At 39.6% G+C, this 15,485-nt stretch overlaps 2 protein-coding genes across 4 annotated transcripts; both read left to right on the top strand.

Moving 5' to 3' along the window:
* Window positions 1-37: 37 nt before the first annotated feature.
* naa40 (N-alpha-acetyltransferase 40, NatD catalytic subunit) lies at window positions 38-9,320 on the top strand. 3 transcript variants are annotated; one of them, XR_008301645.1, is made up of 9 exons: window positions 39-464; window positions 3,083-3,178; window positions 3,276-3,328; window positions 4,683-4,778; window positions 5,176-5,334; window positions 5,545-5,628; window positions 5,930-6,045; window positions 7,231-7,308; window positions 7,539-7,609. XR_008301645.1 is itself a non-coding variant. In XM_034303619.2 (8 exons), the coding sequence occupies exons 1-8, from the start codon at window positions 459-461 to the stop codon at window positions 6,291-6,293; spliced, it is 651 nt and encodes a 216-aa protein (XP_034159510.2). In that variant the 5' UTR covers window positions 38-458; the 3' UTR covers window positions 6,294-7,224. The 3 variants fall into 3 exon arrangements, 2 of the variants coding, with proteins under 2 accessions (XP_034159510.2, XP_026792866.1); XM_034303619.2 differs by lacking the exons at window positions 7,231-7,308; window positions 7,539-7,609 and adding an exon at window positions 6,253-7,224 and having other exon boundaries at window positions 38-464; XM_026937065.3 differs by lacking the exon at window positions 5,930-6,045 and having other exon boundaries at window positions 47-464; window positions 7,539-9,320.
* Window positions 9,321-10,616: 1,296 nt separating this feature from the next.
* b3gat3 (beta-1,3-glucuronyltransferase 3 (glucuronosyltransferase I)) lies at window positions 10,617-14,077 on the top strand. The gene is made up of 6 exons (XM_026935935.3): window positions 10,617-10,859; window positions 11,027-11,217; window positions 11,328-11,496; window positions 11,603-11,954; window positions 13,006-13,296; window positions 13,485-14,077. The coding sequence occupies exons 2-6, from the start codon at window positions 11,130-11,132 to the stop codon at window positions 13,581-13,583; spliced, it is 999 nt and encodes a 332-aa protein (XP_026791736.3). The 5' UTR covers window positions 10,617-10,859; window positions 11,027-11,129; the 3' UTR covers window positions 13,584-14,077.
* The last annotated feature ends 1,408 nt before the right edge of the window (window positions 14,078-15,485 follow it).

Here is a 15,485-nt window from a genome sequence, read left to right on the forward strand (position 1 = left end):
GGAGTAAACCGATGTCGTCATTTCCCTTAGAGTGGTTGCTGTGGACGAGGGGACAGAGAGAACGAGAGAGCGATAGGGAGAGAGAGAGAGAGAGAAAGAGGGAGGGAGGGAGGAAGGAAGGAAGGAAAGGAGCGAAGGAAGAAAGAGTAGAACATAGCTGTAGACGTAATTAGTTATCGCCCTGCTGTTTGGCGCCAACGTGCCGGAGGGATAAAAGCGGGATAAACGTAGCATGCGAGCTAATATCGATTATTTATATTCCGCTGCTATGTTAAGCTAGCCGAGGCAGCTAACGCTTAGTTGTGGTACAGTAGGCTAGCGTGCTCATTAGCGTGTTATTATTATTTCGGTGCATCAAACGGTAGCTGCCTGAGGACGCTGGTTTTCTAGCTTCCTAATATATTTGTTAACGTATTAACAATTAACCTTCTTCGAGGTGAACGTTTACCAGCGACAAAATGGGGGTGAGTTTGTCTTTCATTGCTAACTAGCGTTATGATGGGCTTCACGTCGCTTGTGCTAAATGCGGGCGGCAGTTTGAACAAAGACTCGCTGCTGAATCCTGATCTCTCCAAACCTGAGCCAGTGTGATGGTAGAGCAGCTCTCTTAACTCACATTTAGCCTTATATAACTCACTAGCGCTGTGGACCCTCGAGTGTTTTGTGGTAATAACATGAGCTTAGGTCTCCCTCTGATTTCTTACGGTTCAAGGCAGAAATAGAAACTAAAAGCAGTGCACTTGTGAGGCGTGTGTTAGCTGAGTGTGCTGTTGAACATGACTGAGTGAATGACTGCAGGGCAGAATAGGAAAGTGCTGTACTAGCATTGATGTAGTCTCTATTGTGCACTCAGCCGATGGAGGAATGCTGTGTTAGCGAACATGTGGCATGGCAGGAGGAAACACAAACCCGACATGTGGCCTACCACCAGCACAACCAGTTACTCTGATCTGTATTAACACCTACACATCACCATCTATTTATTTATAACTGCTTCCAGTCAGCTTCTGGTACCGAGTTTATTTTAAACGTGTCTCCAGTCCATGCTCTTGTTTCCTGCTTAAAAGAAATGCTGCTTCTGTAATTATTATTACTGAAATGCTCTTCTGTAAATGCTTGATCCTAGATCCTAATCTTTTCCCCCTTTTCAATACAATGCTAATATCAGCTCCCAGTATTGTCCAGTACTGATCTGATGGGAAACATCTAATTGTGAGTGGAAAGGACAAAGGAATTAGGAGATGACTGTTATAAATAAAAAAACAAAGATGATTTATACAGAGTCATGTATTTACATAAAAAACTTGTAGTGTGTCCATCACACATCACAACTCACATGTTCACAGCATAAAATATATCAAATGAGACCGAACCAGTGTTCCATGCCAGTATCAGATACTTTTTTCAGATATCCCTAATATCCCCAGATCTTTAACTCCTGGAACCATACTAAAATGGTTTTGTTGTTGTTTTTGTCGTTGATGTCGTGCTTTGCTCTTTTCTCTCCTAACATGAAAAAGGTGAAATATCAGTTGACACCAACTGCTTCTTACAAAAATGAAACAAATAGGTGAATTCACTCTGTTACATTACTTCCATGGCCTAGCTGTCTCAGGCACTCAAAGTCAACATGGACTGTGAACAGCACATCTTTTGCTAAATACACAAGGGTTAAATGTCCTGATGTCCTAGCCAGACACATTTCTCCCAGCTTCATCCCCATCCTCAGGATGAACTGAATCTGGATGTCTAAGTAGGGTAAAGTGCTCATCACCTTGACACTGCATCCTTTTTCCCTCCGCTTACAGCAGGACACTGTTCTCCTATATTTAATCTGCAGTTTACTGGATGTACTTGGCTTTGAACACTTGTCTTTGTCCTTTAATAACATAGATTCCCATGTGATAGAAAAAAAAAAAAAATCCTATCTGTAATTTTTTGCATTAACATCAGAGCTATGGGAGTTTTCGAGGGTGAACATGTGCATTTAATCATATAATCATATAATGAGGGGGAATGTGTTGTTCCCAACAGATCCTTTAAATAGTAGCCTCACTGTAAAACTGCATATATGTAGGACAGTTTATTCCAGTGTTATTCCTCTGGGGTGTCTGTGCGTCCTTAAAACATCTTAATTTGTTTGAAATTTGAAAATATTTGCCAAGTTAAATATTTGCCATCATAAGCATTTATTACATTTGCAATTCTTTTGTTTTAGGCTTGTGGTGAAGTGTGTTTTTTCTTTTTTCTTTTTTTTTTAAAGCCATTTAATATAATACACCACACTCACACTGGATAACACAGGGTCACATGCAAGAATGGGATACATGTTAAACTGAGGCTAGTGTTAACTACCTGCAGCTGACACACAGGCACATTGATCTCTGGGGAAATGTCAGTTCAACCAAAAGTGGCTAGACAACAGCAAATACTGTCACTGGTTAAAACTAGTGTCTTCAAATTACTTACTTTAAAGCTCCCTGCTGTCTATAGTTTTCAAGCTTTTGTAAAACACAGTTTCATAATATACATGCACATCTGCAGAATATGGTATAGTTTTGTATTTCTTGATGTAAAATACTTTACTTTCACATGAGCTGGTTTAAAGTGTCTTTATATTCTGTGCGTCACTGCAAATTAGGTCTTATATTACGTTTAAGCAATATTGCACAAAATTGTAAGTATTAACCTGCATTTAACGTGAGGATACCTACCGATACCCGGACCCTAGTTGGAACATTGATATTCCAACATCTATTTTAAACTTCTGAGTGCTTTGTTAAAAAATCTCTGTGGCTCCCAGCCCTGGTCTTGGTGTACCACTGCTCTGTGCATTTCAATGTTTTATATTTAGCTGCTCTAACACACCTACCCTCATTCAGAAAGGGCTAGAGAAAATACACAGGCCAGGTGTACTCTTAGACAATGGTCAAAATCACTGAATTAGCTGACTGATTTAGTCAAGTGTGCACTGATATTCCAAAACAACTGACTGAGGAAAGGTAGGACATCTGTTTAGATGACAGAGCTCATTTAGGATTGATGTTTGACAGTGTCTGTCTCTCTATCTTAATCTCTGCAGAGAAAGTCAAATAGAGCGAAGGAGAAGAAGCAGAGGAGGCTTGAAGAAAGGGCAGCTATGGATGCTGTGTGCGCTAAAGTGGTTGCAGCCAATAAGGTACAACATCTCTACATCCTGAAATTGAAAGTATTTAAACTCCTATTTGTAGTTGGAATTTCTGTCATTTTGATTGTCACCTCTTATGTCTCTGCAGCTCGAAGACCCTCTGTCGGCTTTTCCAGTGTTCAAAAAGTATGACAGAAACGGGTACGTGATGTCACTTTTCCACAAGTTGTTTTCTAGGCCTTAGAACTCGCTGATGGCCTTTTTCCGCTGATAAAATGTTGGTGTCTAAGCTGAAACTGTTCCGTGCTAGATCTCAGCATGTAGAAAATGCTGTTGGTTTGAAACCAATAACAAGTGGTGTCATTTCATTGCCATAACCGCCAGTTATTTTTGAGTGCACCACATTAAAATATGATGCAAACTGTGGGGGAAATTTAGAAAATTATTAGGATTATAACATGTCATGTTTTGTGATCATAAAAACTGTGATACTTGTAGAGATTTATAATCATACTATCCAGTGTTGTACAGAAGAGGATAGGTTGCCAGTTTTTAGCCTGTTTGTCTCAAGTTTTCTTCCTGATGTCATCTCAGGGAGTTTTTCCTTGCCACTGTCGCCTCTGGCTTGCTCATTAGGGATCTAAATATAAATCTACATCTGGATTTCTCTAAAGCTGCTTTGTGACAATAGTGCAAACACTATTGTATAGTTAAACACACTATACAAATAAAATTGAACTGAGCTGAAATTAATTCCAGTTGGAGATTGCAAAGTAGCGTGTCCTATTATGAAATAGTGATCTTGTAAAAGCTGTTCGGAATTCGCTATGAATTACAAATACCTTCTTCATAATGTTTACCAGGTCTCATCAGGATAATTATTTCTGCTCATTATGTCCTCATATAGCAAGGGTATGATATATTACTAAAATTTAGTCTACCTGCTACCTTGTATTTGTTTTAGATTTAGCTAATTAAGTGCCTGAACTCATTGTTCTCTGTTGCTGAAAATGGCTGTGAAGGTAGTAGTGAAGACTCCTAATGTATCTGTGAGTAAAGTCGTGCAAGCCTAACTCAGTAGGTTTTTTCTATAAATGCAACAGGTATCTTTGGTTATAACTGTTAATTTCTCTCCTGTTAATTAATGTTATTAACTGTCTAAACACTTTCAAGCATTTTCGTCATTTTTTCCAATATTTTATGGAAATACTTACTACCTTATTTTAAAAAACATTCCTTTAAGCAGCTACACTCAATAAATAAATAGCTAATGCAATTACATGGGAAATTGTTGTCTGACACTGTTTCAGTACTGTGTAGATGCCGAAGGATTTTGATTTCACCTCATCTGAAATCCCCCATCGCTGTTATTTTTACACTGCACAAAGATAAACTCCCACATGTGTTTACATAATTGTTTGGCACTTAAATGGGTGACCACACAGGCTGTTTCTTAAGAAGCTTCACCAGTATCCTGACCCACTGGCTCCAGTATTGGCCTTGTGTCTCTGGAAACAGTGTATGAAATCAGTATGTTTTTTTTTTTATATGGCAGGTTAAATCTGGAGATTGAGTGCAAGAGGGTGACTGCGTTGTCTCCCATCACAGTGGAGTGGGCCTATGAGCTGACCAGAGCCAACGTACAGACACTGTAGGTATTAAGCACACAGATTTTTTTCTTTTTAAAGTAGCTCTAAGTATAGATGTGTCTGTTTATCATTAGGTGATATATAATGGAACTGGTATTATGAATGTCTGCATAGATTGTGGTATTGTAGGACTAAACACATTATTTTGCTGATACAGGTTTGTGCATGAGCTGCTTATACACTGTTAAGGCTTGTCTCCATATATCATTTGCATTTAAGAGATTAACACCATGAATGTGACTACAGAGGATCTTAATGTGATTCACAGATTTATAGTCATAATATTCATGATTACCATTTCAGCAATCAACATATAACGGCTTCTAGTAGATTAAAGCAGGTTTTACAAACGTGCATGGTTCCTTATGTGTTAATGGTCCCTGCTTTCCTGGTTCATAGATATGAACAGAGCGAGTGGGGATGGAAGGAGAGGGAGAAAAGGGAGGAGATGAAGGATGAGAGAGCGTGGTATCTTCTGGCCCGTGATGCCGAATCCGCCCCTGTTGCTTTCTCTCATTTTCGATTCGATGTTGAATGTGGTGACGAGGTGTTATATTGGTAAGGTCTGTTATTTTCAGTATGACCATGTGTACCATGTAGTCTTAAATAATTATTTGCTACCAGCTTCAATTCTTTAATTGAGCTGTAACTCATGGTTGAATGTTGTTCTTGCATGTTCACACTTTAGACATCGCCTGTGTAACATTTGAAAATGTAAACGCCGCTGAAAGCTGTTAATAAACTAAACCCTTTAAACTTTTTCTTCAGTTACGAACTGCAGTTGGAGAGCAAGGTCAGGCGGAAAGGTCTGGGAAAGTTCCTCGTCCAGATCCTGCAGCTCATCGCCAACAGGTACAAATTTCCAAATGTGTCATTCAGTAGTAGAGGACTGTGATTAAGGTACTTCAGGACTCTGTATGCAAATACACACACAGGCACAGGGAGCACAGTCCTGAGATACAATGACATATAGAATGTTTGGGAAAGCATGTACTTCTGTCATGGACTACACTTTTGTAGACTGATATTTCTAAAACCAGAACACATCAGTTTTTTTTGCAGCAATACAGCTCTGTCCTTTGGAATACACACCATTTATGGTTCACTTCCTGCAGTTGGGTCGATTCAGGGGTGAATTGCTTTCTCATTGCAGCCAAACCACTCTAGAGATCACTTGGAAGGGGTCCGCGACCACCTTTCTCAGACACTCTGACTGGCTGTTTTGGTCTGCACCTAAGTGCGAATGGTGTGTGGGGAAAACACACAAGGGTAGGCTTGTGCGATATAATAATTTTATCATCCATACACTGTTTTACAATGCCACTATATCCAGTGAGATTTACTTGGAATATACTGTATTACCAGACCTGCCAGTCTCTGCACGTTTTACGTAGGAGCGCTGCAATTTTACATCAGCGTACACTAATATGAGGTATCACTGAAAAGTCGCCAAAAGAGCAGTCTTTTTCTCCCCAGTAAAACTGAAGATGAGCCCTCGGCATGTGAATCTGGAATGATTTGTACAGGTGTTTTGAAATCTGATATTAACTGAGACTGCTTGGAAGCCCCTCCCCCTCATCTCGCATGCTTTCAACTGAACTCGCGGTCCACCTTGCTTTCTGTCAAGGTAAAGCGAGGATGTTCCACTTTTTGACCTAAAAATTAAATAGAGAAACAGAGAAAATGTTGGCTATATGGATGTTGGACAACTGATTTATATTGAAAATGTACTGTTATGTTTTTGTTTGTTTTCTGTGCATTACTGCAGAATCACTTATAAATCCACCATCCAGCTGAGTGTTCACTATTACTGCTGCTGGCAGTTCCCACAGCACAGCTAGAAATTTTGTTACGCCCTCCATTACTCTCCTTGAACCTGAAATGATGGAAATGGTTGTTTTCCTATTTTTTATACGCCATTGTGTCTAGACAATTAAAATCAGTGTTGCACAAGCCTAAACCAGAGTTTGATTCAAACAAAGTAAATGCTGCATATGTGAAAGCACCCTTTAGAAAGACTTGAAGGGACAGTTGGGCAAATTTCACAAAACGTTTTCTTCATCGGATATGTTTTGTCTATGTTTACATCTTGATAAACCCTTAAGATCTGCTATTAGTGGCAAGTGATAGTTTCTAATGGAAATAACTAAAGGACATCTGTTGATTTGCCACGTGAAATGTATGCATTAGACGAATGTCCTAAGTAGAGAGTCTGCTACTGAGTGCCATTTTGAGACACATTTTCCATTAGCTAAAATCCTACTGCAAACTGGAATATTCAAGAATAATAATGAATCACGCATCATGACTCAGTGTTGGGATATGCTGCTGTCAGTTTTCTGTATAATTAATACTACATCCCCCTCTTTGACTCATTTTGCTTCAGATTTAATAGAAGTCTCATACTGCTATTTGAAAGTTTTGTGACTTCCCTTTTTGCTCTCTTTGTTTCAGTACACAGATGAAAAAGGTCATGTTGACGGTTTTCAAACACAACCATGGAGCCTACCAGTTTTTTCGGGAGGCCTTACAGTAAGTTCAAGCTCTTTTGCTTGCCAGATGGTTAATGTCTGTGTTTTCAGTTTATGATTCATCTGTACATATGAATGGTCCATTTACTTACAGTCCTCTGAAATAGTGGACAGTGTGTAAAGAGCACTCTAATAGGTGTGTAGGTGGAGAAATGGCCTGTTTTTAATATTGTGGCAGAGCTCAACACTGTTTCATTGTGATTAATATGATTATTGTGCTTTCTGCCTCAGATTTGAGATTGACGAAACCTCGCCCAGCATGTCTGGTTGCTGTGGAGATGAGTACTCGTACGAGATTTTGAGTCGACGGACAAAATATGGCGAGGTGTCAGGTCATGCGCATGCTGGCAGCCACTGTGGAGGCTGTTGCCACTAGGTGCTGATCTCGCTGTTCTGTTACGCGAACACTCCTCTTCTGAACCTCTTGTCAACAATCATGTTTGCCCTACGTTACCCCCATATTACATCCCCCTAAGCCTAGTTCAGTCACGCAGTATAGCCAAAAAGAACACGAAATGAACAGGAGCCAGTCAGAGTGCCACTGATATCTTTCAGTAACTGGCATTTTACAGAGTGTTTAGAGTGAGAGATCTTGCAGTAGATTACAGTTCATAAGTGACTCGTATAAGAGGAACATCATATATAACGTGAAATATGGTTTGGATAGCAAATCTCTTGATTGTTTAGTCATGTGTAATGATGAGGGTGAAGTAGGTGACTGGAAATTTGTAATGAAAGTGCAAAGCGCATTATCCTTCAATTACAAGTTTGAAGCACACAATGATTTTGTCTTGTATACATCCAAATTAGATCATCATGTTGGGGATCGCAGCAGATTTAAAGCTTTATTTAGAAAATGTTTGGGTTTAAACATCATGAAAGGTTATCCTATCATTAAGTATTCTGAGTTCATATAAGACCAATTAGTGATTTTGCAAGCTTTTGTTATTTTCTACCTCTGTGTTGGGTGTGTTTTTTTTTTTTTTAGTTTTCACTGAATTCATCTGAAAGAGTTACTCTGCAGGCTTTATAGTTAAAAATGAGAAGCCATGTGGCTTTTGAGGTATGTGTGTGTTAAATGGTGCTCATATTGACAGTGTAAAGGTGATTCATTTTAAAGCTAAAGCTGTGAAGCGGTGACTGAACTAGGCCTTAGATTAATCTCCCATCTATGAAGGTCCTCCTTGTTGCTTACTATTTTTAACTTAATAGCTGCCCATGACTTGAAGAAAAATAAATATATTCCCTTTCCAGCTTCATGAATCTTTGAATAACAGAGATGGCAGTAATGCTCATGTGACAGCTCTGTGTAGTGAACTTTACCTCTCACCTCAGGAACCAGCATGGTGAGTAGTACATCTACACATCCCATGATGATAATCACAACAAACGTCAAGGCTGGACCTGATGCGTTTAGCCTACAATTCTCTCTCTCCCAAGCTGCTGATCATTATAGTGAGTTCAAGGGCATGGCACACTGGCTGTTACTGCCATTTTCTTTCTATTGCTCTGTCAGGGTACTTGTACATACATTTTAACAAAATACAAGGGGCTTACCTAAGTGTTGTATTTCTTTAAGTAACTGAATACAATGAATGGCTTTGTATTCTTTATAATCACTCAAACTGGTCAGTCTCAGGTCATTCAACTAAGTAAAACCTATATCAAATATTTTATAACAGTTATCCCTATCTAATTGATGAAGGGGCTGATGCTTATTGCAACACACCCTTAGTTTAGAAAAGTACTGTCCTTTTTTTAAGTATCACAGCCTTCTTTTATCATCTCAAAACATGATTTTTTTTTTCTTAACTGTATATAATCTGTTTGCCATTTTCATTTTATTTGCCTTCACAAAGGTCTTTGGGGAGAAATTACATTGAGACAATTTAAAAGTGATGTTTGATAAATGAGTATTCCTGTCTCATGCTTTGTTGTTGATGCAGAAAGGGAAATTATTTCAGCTTTTGGTGTTTTATTTGTATGCAACAAATAAACTTGTTTGGCTCAAAATTGCTTCATTTGCTTTGTTTTATAGTGTGCTTGAAATAAATGATAAAGCATGATACCCTTTACCATTGTAATAAAAAAAGATCCCCAGAGCCCCTTATAATCACAGCACAGTTTTTCATTTAACTCAAATTTAAAAAAGAATGTTTGTAGTAATAATGGTAGTATAAAGTTAGTGAGGGAAATGTTCCAGAATATTGATTGGAGCTGGTAGAGATTTTTAGTCCCTGGGGCAGTCGTGGCTTAATGGATAGAGAGTCGGACTTGCAACCTGAAGGTGAACCTGAAGGTTGTGGGTTCGAGTCTTGGGTCCGGCAGGGATTGTAGGTGGGGGAGTGAATGACCAGCGCTCTCTTCCACCCTCAATACCACGACTGAGGTGAGACCCTTGAGCAAGGCACCGAACCCCCAACTGCTCCCCAGGCGCCGCAGCAAAAAAAGGCTGCCCACTGCTCCGGGTGTGTGTTCACTACTGTGTGTGTGCGCACTTGGATGAGTTAAATGCAGAGCACAAATTCCGAGTATGTGTCACCATACTTGGCCACAAGTCACTTCACCTTCACCTTCACTAATGTCCCACCCAGTAATACTGTGTTAGAATGTACAAGTAAAACTGTTTGGATTATATTATAGACACAGTCTTTACATTATTTATAGTTTTTTTTTTTTAAATACTCAAGGTTAGATTAAAACCAAGTGGCTTATCAATTAAGGTTATTACTCAGCTACCACTAATAATTATTTCTGTATTTTTTGTAGTCATATGTCACTCGTTAGTAGTTAATAATTACCTTTTTTTTTTTTTTTTTTTTTTTTTTTTTAAACAAAAACACTGTAGACGATCTGGTTACATGTTCCTGACCCAATTATAGACTCAACCTTGGGTCTATAGTTGCAAACATTTGCATGAACCTAGGACAAAATAAAGTCCATGTTTATTTACAGAAACAAGAGATTTAGTGGGTTAGGTTTTACAAACGTTCCTCAATTACTTTAGTTCCTTTAATTACTTAAAAATGAACAAATAGAATATGCTAAAATATAAATAGTGGGAAATAAACATATCAGGTCAAAAGTTTGCATTTTCCCTCTTGAATATGATAAAAAAAAATTCTCTCACACACACATACACAGAGAGGCTTTAAAACCTCATTGTTTATTTTCTGAAGTCATAATATTTCACTCCCTCTAGCTGCCAATCTCCCACATTCTTTTCTGACATGTCTCTTATAACTTCATTTCCTTTTTTCTTCCACTGTGGAAGGGTATTATTAATTTCTCTTTAAGTCTCAGCTGACAAAATGGAACCGGAACTACACTAATCCGGATCTTGTTCACGGGAACGCAATGAATGTTGCACCGCAGCGGAAACTGCTGGAGCTGTTTGAAATGGATTTTAATACAATGAACGGTTGTTCTTGGATACGGACGCTTCATCGCTGACTTTGTATATAAACGACTATGTCGCTTAGGCGAATTAAACAGAAATCGCAAAGTCTTTCTACTGCCTGGTCTGGCCTGGATTGATGATGTCGATGGCAGGTTAGAAGAAGCGCCTGTTTAATGCCAGGAGTTTGTCAAGAACCCAGTAACGATGCTTCATTAGCAACTAGCTAACTGGCTACCTGGCTTTAATGCACATTTTCTGCGTTGGAAAGACATCTCTGTTCTCATGTCAGACCACTGCTGCTCATCATGCTTTGTCTTAGGCTGCTGTCAATAAGCTGGTTGCATTCAAAGGAAAGGCTTGTGTGTCCTGGGCTGTAAGGTGAAGTTCACCACCCACTCTGTTTTTGGTGTCACCTCTATACAATGAGAATGAAGCTCAAACTGAAGACTGTATTCCTGCTCTACTTTATGGTCTCCTTACTGGGCCTCATCTATGCCCTCATGCAGTTAGGTAAGACTGGTGTATCTTAATTCTCCTGTCTGAAGCTCCAGTCAATGATTTATCCACATCGCTTACTTTAATGTAATCCACGGGTCATGTTTTTTTTTTTTTTTTCCCAGGCCAGCGCTGTGACTGCAGAGAACATGACTTGCCTAAGGACCGAACCATCTCCCAGTTGAGAGGGGAGTTACATAAGCTGCAAGAACAAATAAAAAAATCAGAGGCATCAAAAGCCTCCAGGCAGTCTAATTTGCCTACAATCTATGTAATAACACCTACCTATGCAAGGTATATATCAGGCTGTATTTCTGTGTGAACAACTTTGAGATTTATGACTAAATATTCCGAAAGGGTAAAAAAATTAATTCCCAAACATACTCTTTTCTTCCTTTAGACTGGTGCAGAAGGCTGAGCTCACACGCTTGTCCCACACTTTTCTGCATGTACCTCAGCTCCACTGGATCGTGGTGGAGGATTCTCCCAGCCCAACCCAGCTAGTGAGTAACTTTCTGGCTGATTCTGGACTGACCTACACTCACCTACACATGCTGACGCCTAAAGACCGGAAACTGCAGGAAGGTGACCCTCACTGGCTGAAGCCTCGTGGGGCTGAGCAGAGGAACGAGGGTTTGCGCTGGCTCAGGCAGAAGGCTGCTGCTGACGGGGGGAAAGGGTTAGCCTTCGACAGTGCTGTAATCTACTTTGCTGATGATGACAACACATATAGTCTGCAGCTCTTTGAGGAGGTGAGCAACTTCAGCCAAGACAAAAAAATGGAAAGATGGTTCATTAATGTGTACTCTGTATGTGTAATGTTAAAACATTAAATAATCTTAAATCAAATTTGTTCATCACTAACGTTATGTAAGATAGCTAAGCATTTAGGTTTTATGGTTAGAAGTACAACGTCATCCTGTAATAATTTCTATATCAGACATGGTGGTTCCAGAGCTGTGGAGCTTATTTTGTGACATCATCATCGCATCTATTTACTTTTCCAGCATTTGGCAGACGCCCTTATCCAGAGTGACTTACAGACGGTCTTTGTAGTCTCCATACAAAAAAAGTCCTCATGGTAGTGCAGATATGTCAGTGTTTAGCAATACGATTAACCTAAATCCCTGTTAGAGAGAAGCTATTGCAAAAAGTTAGTACAGTAACAAAAACAAGTAGAACTTGATGGAGATGCTTCTGCTGCGAACAAGTCTAGACCTTCTTGTTACTAATTTGTATGCCTGAAATGCCCTTTAAATATACTTCCAAAAGGAAGGAAGCTATTGATGAATACTGAAGGTATTAAAGAAGGTGACAAAGTCATCAGCAAAGAAGGAGGATGTGGAGGGGCAAGAAGTAATTAAAATGTTATGGATGTTATGGATATCTTGCCAGCAGTCACAAAGCAGAACTTTGACAGAAGAGAGCTGTATGAGAGGAGATCGGCATCAAATTATTTTCTACAGTTTTTCACAGCTGCAATTATTCCTCTCTGATTGTCGCAAAGCATGTCTGAAACCAAGAAGCAGGGCCAAAAGACTTTCTTGTTCTTGAAGAAAGTGAAAAGAAGAAAGTATTGATGAATGATTGTGACAGACTGAGCTTATCACATAGTGAGCTCATACCTTCCCCAAATGTGTTTTTTCCCCCAAAGAAGTTCTGAGAAATTATATCAAAAATATTGTTTCCTTGGCTCTGAATATGACTTTGACATCAGTGTTAGCATTTTCTTCTCTTCTCTCTTTTGTCTTTCTTACCCCGTCTGTCTGTCTGTCTCTCTGTCTCTCTGTCTGTCTCTCTCAGATGCGTTACACTAAGAAAGTCTCCGTTTGGCCGGTGGGTCTGGTGGGGGCTATGAAGTTTGAGCGGCCTGTGGTGGAGAATGGGAAGGTGGTTCGGTTCCACACCGGCTGGCGACCCAACCGTCCCTTCCCCATTGACATGGCTGGCTTTGCTGTCTCCCTGAACCTGGTGTTGGCCAATCCTGAGGCTTGGTTTGATGGCAATGCAGAGATGGGCTTCCTGGAAAGCAGCTTCCTGCAGAACCTGGTTACTATGGAGGAGCTGGAGCCCAAAGCTGACATGTGCACTAAGGTAGATTTTCGCTGCATAATCACAGCTGTAAATCTTTGGACTGTATATTAGTAATTGGTATATGTGTAATATGTGTGGTAATGTTCTAAATGACAGGTATTTGTTTTTCTGTTGTCACTGGGAAAAGTTTATAACTATATAAAATGTCTTAAAATATTGTGTGTGTGTGTTTTGTTTTGCTGTCTCAGGTGCTGGTGTGGCACACACGCACTGAAAAGCCAAAGATGAAAAGGGAGGAGGCTCTTATAAAGCAGGGGTTAGGATCAGATCCCAACGTGGAGGTATAAGCTCTAAGAACACTCTCCAGGAACAACCTGGTACATCCCAGTTACAAAAACACATTTTGCTGTAGTGTTAAACTGAGAACATTCTTCTTTCTTCAGTATGGGAGGTCCGTTTACTGTTGTCCAGGAATCATGACACTGTATGAATAACTGGATGGTTATCATAATTGGGTGTATGTATTTGTGTGCATGAATGAATGCAGTTTTCTATTTATATGTCTATTTATCATTCATGGTATTATGTAGAACACATGTAGATGGTCCATGTTTCTGCTTCATGCTGGTAAATGTTTGTCTTGTACAAAAACATGTTATTGCTATGATCAGGGGAGACAATAAAAAAAGTAATTCTGGGGTGGGGATGATTCCAAAGGGCCGGAGTTAGCAAGAGAAGCCAAGTGGCTCAATGGAACTATAGGGAACCAAAATCACCAAAAATTGTACTAGCTATATGCATCTTTCAAAAATGGCTTAAAATAAAAGACATTTTACACAAACTTCCTAGTTTTATTCTGAGCTTGGAATGTGTGCACATAGAAGCTATGGCATAGAACAATTCGTCTACAATTAGTGACTCTGTTGTTATGCACAACGTCAGACCCCACTACTTCATACATCAGTGGAAATGGACCACCGTCGGACCACCACTGTGCAGATATTTAGATGGCAAACCATTCTCAGTACAATGGTTACACTGTGACACCAACTTTGGAAAAATGTTGTCTGGTCTTTTCTCAATTTTCATCCGGCCATTTTTGGTGAACCTGTGCCCACTGTAGCCTCAGATTTTTGTTCTTGGCTGAAAGAAGTGGAACCTGATGTGGTCTTCTGCTGTTTTAGCCCATCTGCCTCAGGGTTTGATGTGTTGTGCATTCTGAGATGCTTGTAAAGTGTAGTTATTTGAGTTACCATCGCCTTCCTGTCAGCTTGAACCATATCAACAAGGTCTTTCCACCTGCAGGACTGCTGTTCACTGCATGTTTTTGTTTTTTTTTTGTTTTGTTTTGTTTTTCGCACCATTATGTGTAAACTCTAGAGACTAAAACCCAGGAGATCATCCGTTTCTGAAATATTCTAATTTTTCCCTCTTTATGGTTGGGTCTTTTAAACATTATAGTTTCACTGCTTAGAGTGATTAAACCTTTCACAACTGTATATTTGTTAAAAACAAGAACATAAAGTTTGTTTCCATTATCACAGAGTTATCCATCTATTAGCTGAATACACTATGACCTTGCATGGTGTGGTTGTGCTCATGTTTGATGACTATGGTCATGTTGCTAGGTGAGTAATAGCTCTGTTGTCTACAGAAGACATCATCAGCACACACCCCTCTTAATGACTCCTAACCACATCCCATCTGAAGCTGATGCTTTCCTCACATTACCATACACAGGCACTGACATGCACAGCTGCCAGACAGCTGCTGCCGTGGCTCACATGCATACTGTGTGATGATCCTTGCCTGAGGTTCAAAGTGAGTGGGGGGATAAGCTGACTCACCATTACTGAAATCCTGTCACATATGAGATTACTCATACGCTCTTAAAGGAATATTATCAAGGATTGACCTGTTGCTGCCTTTCAAGTCTTTATTTGTTAAAGGACACACCTACTGTTTCCAGGGATTTGCCACATTCCTTTACTACTCCCTGTCTTGAGGGCTACTATTAATTAAAGTCGACAGTTTAAGATGTATGGGGTTTAGAGCATGCAGATGCAAACTATTTTTCCCAATTTTAAGTCAAAATCTCATTTCCATGGCACTGATAAAATAATAAAGCCAATAAAAGACGATATCTTTCCTAAGTGAAACTGCACGATCCATGAGCAAACACGGCTGCGTGTTTTATGTGTTGCATGTACTAAAGTAGTCGTCTATTTTGTTTTGTTCCATGAGTTAAC

Source organism: Pangasianodon hypophthalmus, chromosome 4 (assembly GCF_027358585.1).
Source record: "Pangasianodon hypophthalmus isolate fPanHyp1 chromosome 4, fPanHyp1.pri, whole genome shotgun sequence".
NCBI classification, from domain to species: domain Eukaryota; kingdom Metazoa; phylum Chordata; class Actinopteri; order Siluriformes; family Pangasiidae; genus Pangasianodon; species Pangasianodon hypophthalmus.

What these genes read in the sequence shown, in the direction of transcription:
- naa40 (XM_026937065.3), top strand. An exon ending in GGTGACGAGGTGTTATATTG is followed by an intron (nt 5,335 to 5,544) that starts GTAAGGTCTGTT and finishes CTTTTTCTTCAG; the next exon opens with TTACGAACTGCAGTTGGAGA. An exon ending in CTGCAGCTCATCGCCAACAG is followed by an intron (nt 5,629 to 7,230) that starts GTACAAATTTCC and finishes TCTTTGTTTCAG; the next exon opens with TACACAGATGAAAAAGGTCA.
- b3gat3 (XM_026935935.3), top strand. Translation starts at nt 11,130, where the DNA reads ATGAGAATGAAGCTCAAACTGAAGACTGTATTCCTGCTCTACTTTATG. An exon ending in CTATGCCCTCATGCAGTTAG is followed by an intron (nt 11,218 to 11,327) that starts GTAAGACTGGTG and finishes TTTTTTTCCCAG; the next exon opens with GCCAGCGCTGTGACTGCAGA. An exon ending in ATAACACCTACCTATGCAAG is followed by an intron (nt 11,497 to 11,602) that starts GTATATATCAGG and finishes TTCTTCCTTTAG; the next exon opens with ACTGGTGCAGAAGGCTGAGC.